Genomic DNA, 9,279 nt, shown 5'->3' with positions numbered 1-9,279 from the left:
AAGCGGGTAGGGGCGCGGAGGGGACCGGGTGTGTGCGGGGGGCGGGAAGCCCCCGTCTTGTCCGGGCTTGCCTGAGCGTTTGTTCACTACACCCCGTTTGCAGTATGTTCCGGTCAAGGGCGACCACGTCATAGGAATAGTGACGGCCAAAGCGGGAGACCTGTTTAAGCTGGACGTCGGTGGGAGCGAGCAGGCGTCTCTGTCCTACTTGGCCTTTGAAGGTGCCACGAAGAGGAACAGGCCAAATGTGCAGGTTAGTGCCCTTGTGTGTTGGCGGTAATGCTTTAGCGATGTCATTTGGTCGCGCTTCTATTACGCTTTAGTAGTTTTTCTTAGTAAGAGTATTTTTATAAGCTGCATGTAAAAGGAGGAGTGCAGGTTTATTTGCAGTGATTTTTGCATTGGCCCTCCTTGGAGCATTTTGCACGATTAAGCAGTCTGCTTTCTGAGGTTTCTTAAGAAAGCATGTAACTAATGTGGTTTGATACCTGTCATATAGCAGGCTTTTTTGCTCCTTAAGTATAAATTTTCCCATAATGCTGCTAGCAGCAAACGCAGTTCATGAGTAATGTGCATCCAAGAGGGCACTCTGAAGTTAAGGTTTTAAAACAAGCTTTTACACTCTCTGGTACTGGTGGAATAAGTTGGTTTTTTGATAACACTGTAAACTGAATTCAACTGAAATGCCATCACCAGAATGTGAAAATAGACTGTAAAGAAAACCAAGATGGGTTAGTGTGATTTTTTTTGTTGTTGTTGTCCTGATAAATGATTGCAAGAGCAGGTTGCTTAGACTTTTAATACCCTTAAAGCTTGAAGAAAGACTAATTCGTGTTTGGTAGTTAAAAAAGAGGAATACTCCATGAAATAAAATTCTGTACTTTTTTATATCTTTCACATTCCAGTAGCGATAAAAGATAATTGTTCCTAGAGAATGTTGCCGTTAGTAGAAGAGAAAATGAAAATTCCTATGTAAAATTCAAGTTTATTTTTCTATCACTAATATTTTAAAACAATTTTGTGGCCTCATGAGGGGATCTTTATTAACTGAGTATTTCTCATAAATGTGCAGTATGATCTTTTTTACTACTTTTGGTTTTTGACACTGCTTTGTTTAGGTGGGAGATCTTATTTATGGTCAGTTCCTTGTAGCAAATAAAGACATGGAACCAGAAATGGTCTGTATAGACAGCAGTGGAAGATCAAGTGGAATGGGAATAATTGGACAAGATGGCTTCCTCTTTAAAGTTTCCTTAGGTCTAATAAGAAAGTAAGTATAAAGAAAAGTAAGTAGTCACTCTAACAGGTTTCACACAACTATTTCCTCCGAGCAGTGTGGGCAATTTTATAATCAAAGTGGTTGGTTTAGTGTACTTACACCAGTTTTACTGAAGAGTGGATATGGATATTGACCTAGAAGAAGCATTTGTTTCCCCCCTTGAGATGTAGATGCTCTTCTATATGGTGTGTGTGACCTATTAAAAAAAGTGATATGGTTGCCAAGCCAGTATGGAAAATAAAAGTAGTGACCTGGGGAAATCAAACATTCAAGCAAGGGTTTCAGGTATGTACCTACAGCCCTGGAGTTTAAAAATTGGAAATGTTTACTGTCCTTATTCTGATTGATGGGATAGTGGGGGATGTACATTTGGCTGACAGCTGGTTAAAGGAGTCTTTCCACATCAACACACGTTATTTTCTGACTTCCAAAGAAAAATAAATGGCATTGAAATAAGGATACAGGTAAAAAAAATGAGATATTTTCATTTAAAACTGACATGTTAATCCAATAACTGTTTTGTAAGCTTCTAAATGTATTGTGAACTTTAGAGTTACTTATGCTAATGTAATACAAGTTTTTTGTGACAATTAAATAATAATAGAATATATGGATAAATGGTAGTAGAGCTTTGTTGCTTTTGGGTGGGGTTTTTTGTTTGTTTTTCTTGTTCTTTGGAAAAGTGATCTGGAGATGTAGAGCAGCTGTTTTCATACCTGGGTCTAAGTAATGATTCGTCTGGTTTACATATCCAATCAGAAGTCAGTGTGAACTGATACAAATATCTTTGCAGCCATTCTGCATGTTTTACAAATTTTGTCTGTATGCAAGTAAAGAAATAACACTATATTACAAGTAAACTGCTAAATCCTGATATGTTCATTTCTGCTTTGAGAAAGCCTGTTGAAGCTTGATTTAATCCTAGCTGTATTACAATATTCTTGACACTTTTGTTTTTCAGTATGCTGTTACCTAATAAAAACAAAATATTCTATGTATACTGCTGTTAATATTGCCTCTTGAAGAAGGCAAGTCATGTTTTGAAAGACACATCTTTAACTCTAGTGTCAAATTTATAAATAGCAGCACTTCAAAAATGTCACTTTTTCAAACAGTGTAGTTTTAGAATTTACTAAATCATAGAGTTTTTGTAAAAGTATCAATTCGCTTGAAGTTTGTCAGGTATTCTGAATCTAATCAGAAAAAACAACTAAATTCACAAGTGCTGTATTTTTTTAGGTGCATATATTTTATATGAGAGCAGAATTAAAAATTTGATACTGCATTGCTGTTTTGCATGCGTATGCAATTTGACCGTCTTACCTTTTGGTTTTGCTTTAATAGCTCCCATAACACCAGTACTGCGGTTTAGTTACTGGGTGATAATAATGTGGTGTCTGTCAAACGTGAGCACTTCTTCTGACTTTTTTTAATCTTGTTTACAGACTCTTGGCTCCTAAATGTGAAATAATTCAGGAGTTGTCACAATTGTACCCATTTGAGCTGGTGCTGGGAATGAATGGAAGAATATGGGTAAAAGCAAAAACAGTTCAACAGACTTTAATTATAGTAAATATTTTGGAAGCCTGTGAGTATATGACTGCAGAACAGAGAAAACAAGCGCTTGCCAAATTGTCGGGGAATTGACGAGAGAAAACCTCGGGCATTTGTTTAAGATGACTGTAGGGTGTTTTGATTATTTTTGTATGCAGTTTTATATTAAAAGCTATTTTTAAAGGAAGTACTAGACTTTTGTTGTTATTCAGGTCCCTTCTTTATCCACTCAGCTTGTTTTTGTCTTGTTTTAGGAACTTTGTTTTTACTCACTTTTGTGATTATGAAACCCTGTTTATGTTTATGAATTTTCTGACTGATGTGGAGACAGTCTTTAAAAGCTTCCATTAGCTCTCAGTTTTGAGGTGTAACTGCTTAAGTCTTCTGTAAAAAACTGGTCAATTTGTGAACTGCGTATATTTGCTTTTTTTAGTCATTATTAATATGAAACCTTCAAACAATACATGTTTACTTGGGGTAGCAGAAAATGTCCTGCAGGTCATTCATTCTGGTCAGGCGCTGTATTTATAGAGTGACAAGAAGTGATTATTTAATATTTTACAAAATTTGGGAATAGAAACGCAGGTGGAGAACACCAGAAAATAATTACAGGTTTTGGCATAAAATGGTTAAGGCACATGATCAGATAAGACCCAATATACAGTCACAGTGACCTTACCACTTCCCATAAAAGGTAATCTAGCTAGTAGCATTAAGGAAATAGTGTTTAGGACACAACTTCAGTATGAACATTCGGGAAGCTTAATGGCTCACTGGACGCAAAAAATGTAGTTAACAGCAATGCTATTTGAAGTCACTTGCAACTTTTTCGTAAGTGCTTTTTAACTAGAGATTAAAGACCACTGCAGCAATAGCCATGTATTTCGCAATTCAGACATTTTACTTTTTTTTTTAGTTTCAGCATGAAGATTCTGTATAGCTTTGCTTCATGATTAACAAAATCAGCATTTCTGAAAAAAGCTGTGTTAGGCTTCATTGTGTAGTAGTTCCTCACGTGCCTATAAAGGAAACGCTGTCCGAGGAGGGATAAGCTGTCAGTCTATTTTAGTATGTGAATAGTTTGCTGCTGTTCTTTTGAGAGAGCGAGCGAGCCCTGGAGTAATGGAAGGGGAATTACTGATGCTTCCTTCTTGTGGGAGAAAAGTTTGACTGTATGTACCCAATGAACTGCATTGGAGCTGTTTAAGCAGTTATTTAAATCTATGATATTTTGTGGTTCTTAATAAGCTGAATAGTTCGATAGCAATAGTTAAAAGAAATTAGAAAAAAATGGACTAATTAAATGGTGTTCAGGCTTACTCTTAATTCCAAGTGGAAACAAAGTTCTTCCTATTCTGTATTTCATCCAAAGTTCAGCCTGTGGTATTTGATGATAGGGTTTTCTTTGGCATCACTCTCATTTAGAAGTTGCTTCAGTTCAGAGCCACTCCTCTGAGTCATCTTTAATATGCTTACCTAGGGCTTCCCCTGATTCAATAAAAACACAACTCTAATGGTTTCCATGTGAGTCTAATGGCTACAATTCAGAATTCTTTCTGGGTTTCACTGGCCTCCCTGTTTAGCATTTAGTATTGCTCATTTGGCTTGGTAGATCTTTAGTCATCTTTTTTCACCTGTCTTCTCCCAGCTGAAGTGGCTTTCATTCACATCCTATAAATATTTTAGGCCTATAATCTATCTCTTAGTATACATGAAAAGCTGTAATTTAATAAGAATTTCACTAACTTTGCTCTTCTCCAGTGTTTTTTCAACTTCAGCTAACCAGAGTCCCTGCGGGTTGTCTGTTACTAGAACAATAGCTGGCATAAGAAGAAAAGCACTTGCCAAATCGTCTCAGGGTGCTAACTTTGTTTTCTGTGAATGTACTTGGATCATAGTAGTAAAACCACAGGAATGGGGAATGACGTGGATCATTTCCTGAAGAGTTGTGGCTTGAAATGCAATTAGCCTTACCACTCCCCCTTGTACCTGTCTAAGCAACCTCCTTTCCCTCCCAAAAGTCTGAGTTTTAAGCCTAACCTGCAAGATACATGAACAATCCCTGATTTAAAAACACTGTTTTCATAGTGCAGCATAGCAAATGGTGACCTTGAAAGTTTTCAACATCATCAGTGCCATATTTCACATCACTTATCGTTCTGTCCCACTGTCAACTGCTTATCACCCAAATACAACCTTAGTTAAATCAAGAGCAGGAAACAAAATGCATTGAAATTATGCTTGGTTTTAATTTAACAAAATGGTATATCCACAAAGTACTTGAGTTTTACCTCCTACACAATCATTTTAAGTATATACTACACTTAAGTTTGTTTGACAATTTATGCAGTGGCAAAAATGGCAGTGGGATGTTAGCAAAATGGATGTGAGGAAAAATGCTCAAAAGCAAATAGTTTTAAACACATTACTAAAAAGGCAATATTGGTGGTGGGTTTTTTACTTGGAGAAAAGCAAGCTATCTACATTCCTTAAACCAATTACTAGCTTTGACAAGCTTTAATCAACAAAATATTTGGGCAAAATCTATACAAAGTCTTTGTGAACTTTTAGTTCTGGCTCAGTGACTAAACCAGTATCGCCGAAAAGAGTAACGTAGAATGTAACTTGGTTCTAGGAAGAAAGATTGATCACGAGTTAATTATGTGTTTGCTGGAAATGATACAGGAAGTCCTTCACGTTTCCATTAAAGGCACATAAACATATATGTTTCAGGAAATGGAACTTGTGGAAGTGATGCTGTGAACTTGAAATGTACCTTGCATAGTAGAATGTCTTTCTGTTGCATTTATCTGAATGATGTATGCCCTTGTCAGTTTAAGTCATTAGAGTCATTCTTTTCAGATACTTGGTGATTGTGTATTTGCTGCTTTGTTATATTGCTTTTCTTTCACGTAGTTGTGATGAAAGTTAAGTAAAGATTGTAGATGTCAACGTAACAGTACGTATGCCCAGAGATGAGCACAACTCCTTAAAAAGAAAGTTCACAAAGAATTAAATGAAAACTGTACATTGAAAATATGAAATAAGTAGTTTGTGGCCCTTCCTAGGCTGATGTCTTGTGTAAAGACCAAGAATAAATGCTAATAGAAAGTACAGATATGCAGTCTTGAAATTAAGTGTCATAGTAAAACACTTGTATTTTGCTCTAGCAGAAGAAAGTTGCACAAATAGTTCAATGTAGTAAGAGGATTGAGAGCTTCACTCTAAGGCTATGGTTGGAGAGTGGCTGTAGCTGTGCTAGATTAGAAGTTCACTGTGCCCAAGTAGTCATTACCACCTTACCACCAGAAGTTGCAACAGGTTTGCTGGCATGTGTATTTGATTCCTAGCCAAGTTCTGTCAAAATGACCCAAATTGGCATCAACACTTTTAATAGCAGGGTTACTTTGTTTTTCCAACCTGGATGTTCTTTTAGCAGAAGAGGTCATGCAATTTTTCTCTCAGATTTTAAGAGCAGCTCACCTACTACTGGAGAAGCTCAAATTTGTTAGAGAAAGCCCAGTTTTCTTCCTTAGTGCTTGAACAAATAATTCTGAGTAACAGTTAAATCAACAGGTTATTTTAAACCTTACAAATTGGTCACCTCCAGGCTTTACATACTTAGATAAAAAAATATTTACACCAGTTTTTCTAGCTACATAAAACCAACTTGGTGAGATATGTTATTTGGCTGAGTATAGAAACTAGCTGTCTTAAGGACAGCGTAGGACAGTTTGTTTAGTTGTATTAGTAATACAAGCAGCCTTGTCCTTACTAATGACTTGTATGGATTGCGTAACTATTATTGAAGTCTGTAGTAAGAAATTAAACATGTCAGTTTCACCCCAACAACTTGAAAGGGAAGCAGCCTAGAAACATGTTGGGTGTCTGGATTTTAGCAGAAACTATGTAGTACTTGTGGACAGTTAACCAGGACTGCTGTAGAATGACTGTTCTCCTCTGATATCCTGCTCTTGCAGAAGTGCAGTTACTGCCTTTTTTTGTGCTATCAATATGGGTATTTTGGGACATTTGCTTTTGGTTATAGAGCCTGAAGCTTGATCACTATTCTAGTGGCTTGAATAGTCATTAAAAATAGCTCTTCTTGCTAGGCCTCAGTGTCCTACCTAGTATGAGAAAAACTAAAAAAAATTGGAATAGAATATTGGTATAGGTAGCACTGCAGTAAATGGGACAAAGGAAAGCTACAGGCTGCTGAGATTCAATGTTGCTTTAATTAGACTTACTTGACGTAAAGATATTAAAGACTGAGGAACAGACAGAAGGACTAATGACCTCATCTGCTCTTTCCAAAGGCTTTGGTTATCTATTGTATTGATGTAAATGGTAGGCTTTTCTGTGATTCAGTGTTTATTAGGCTATTGCCAAAAGAGATTTGTATAAGCATCTGTATACCCGTTAAAAAGACTTACTAATTCTTTCTTCCTGTTCTTGTCCAGACGGAGGGTGTTGCGCCAGTCTCTTCTTGGCCACTGTGAACTGCTCATGCGGGTGAAACTGATTTCAAAAGACATGTGGGTCCTTTGGTTTCTTCCGTGACTACCGCACCCTGATCTTACTTAACATAAATCTAAGATCCTGTGTCCAGGCTAACTGTAGACAGGCTAGTGCTTTTATTTCCTGAGAATCAGGATGAGGTTGAAAACACCACCACATGAGTACTATCACCGTACAGCCTCCGAACAAGAGATGGCTTTTGCCCGGTCTAGTTGAAACCTGTGTCAGTCTGCATCTGTGTGGATATGCCGTTAGAACCACATGGGTGAAAAGTTCAAGCTGTACTTTTGTATATCTGCATCTAATCTTACTGGCTCAATATCGAAAATCTTAGTCTGTAAATCCTTCTGCAGACGTAGGGCCTAGATCCTGCCTTAGCCCACCGCTGTCTGTTTCCTGATAGAAGAGACAGTTTGTTTACTATAAGCCATTTGTCTAACAACGCCCTTGGTCTAAAGCTGATCTGTAGAAGCATGATCCAACAAGAAACAGAAATAATTAACTTCTGAAATAACACACAGCTTTGTCATTCTGTACATGAATTGAAAATTTCGTAATGCTAGATCATGTTTTAGCATAGATACCAATATAGTGCATGCTAGGTGACTTATGCACAGGCATGCTGGGGAAATTTAATTAACTGATACACCAGCAATTTACAGACTGATACTCTTCACTCAGTTTAACTGCTATAAATCTGGATTATGAAGGCAGGAAGAGAAAGGCTCAATATGCTCAACCAAAGAAGTCAAATTCCCTTTCAGCTTTCTTGCCAAAATCTTACTACGTTTCTAAAGCAATGAAGGCAAAGGTGGCCTAATAAGGACAAAGTAACTGTTGCTGCAGCTGCAGTTATGCAACACAGTAGGTTTTCATGGAAGGCAAGCTGTTCTGGAGAGGTAGGCAGAGAAGGTTAGACTCCAGTATTTTCATGGCACCATTTTAATTTGAGTTCTGCATCTGCTAGAAGTGTGCGTGTGTTCAAGGGATCTCACTGCTTTGTAAAGTAGGAAGATACTCTTGGATGGAATCCGGATGTGCGGGCTCAGATTTTTCTGCGTTTTTCCTCTTTACAATAGGAGTCTCTTCTGTCATTAACTGCTTATTTTTCTTGCCTGATGCCTTGTCATGGACTCCTACGCAGAGCAAAGAATAAATAAAAAGTTGTTTTCGTCTTGAGATAGGTGGGTTTTTTCCCCCCTGAGGAATACTGATGGCCTTTGAATTGTGAAGGCCAGCTGCCAGATGATTAGAGGTATAATGTGCAGAAGTATCATTAAGAAAAAAGTTTGGGTTTTTTGTTTTGTATGCTTACCATGGCAACAAAAATAATGGAGCTGCAATTCTACCATTGCCAAATGTTGACAGCTGGAGCCACAACCATTACAAAATTCAGAAGAAAGGAATGTTGACAGCCTGCAGAAATTAAGGTTTTAATTACATGATGATGGCTGACAAAATTTGTCAATCATTTTTTTTGTCATAATTTTTTCTGAAGATTGCTGTGTCACAGTGGCAGAGATGCATACATTCTAACGCTGATTGCATTAAACACTGAGAAATGCACTTCAGCATATTATGTTTGGTGTTGACAGAGAACCTTCCCACACTAGTTAAGGCAAAAAAAAGAGATATTATTTGGTTTTATGTATTTCCATGGAAAAAAAGCAGCCCGAAACCTCCCAAGTCCTCCCAGATTCCCCAGCTCTTTTAGGTAGTCTGGTAATACTGTTTCTGCCATGAAGTTTCCTTAGGCTATTTTTTAATTGCGGGTAGGTCTGAGTGATTTTAGTGCTTTTTATAATCCATTTGATTTCTAAAAGGATGTGTATAGATAAAACCATAGCCACCACAATTTCGGGCAAAAAGACCCAAAATCTTTGCCCTTGCAACCGCCTCAGGCTGTGCCGTTCTGACATTGACTAAGC

The 9,279-nt window shown here is 37.5% G+C and overlaps 1 protein-coding gene across 1 annotated transcript; it reads left to right on the top strand.

The window, feature by feature from the left end:
- Positions 1-103: 103 nt before the first annotated feature.
- EXOSC3 (exosome component 3) lies at positions 104-3,005 on the top strand (the record flags this gene model as incomplete). Its single annotated transcript, XM_009708078.1, has 3 exons — positions 104-253; positions 1,119-1,270; positions 2,725-3,005. Coding segments are annotated over 3 exons (504 nt in total), but the record flags the coding sequence as incomplete, so codon positions are not given.
- Positions 3,006-9,279: the final 6,274 nt, after the last annotated feature.

This window comes from Cariama cristata, unplaced genomic scaffold, assembly GCF_000690535.1.
Source record: "Cariama cristata isolate BGI_N322 unplaced genomic scaffold, ASM69053v1 Scaffold32419, whole genome shotgun sequence".
In the NCBI taxonomy this organism is placed as follows: Eukaryota; Metazoa; Chordata; class Aves; order Cariamiformes; family Cariamidae; genus Cariama; species Cariama cristata.
This window is presented reverse-complemented; position numbering and strand designations above follow the sequence as displayed.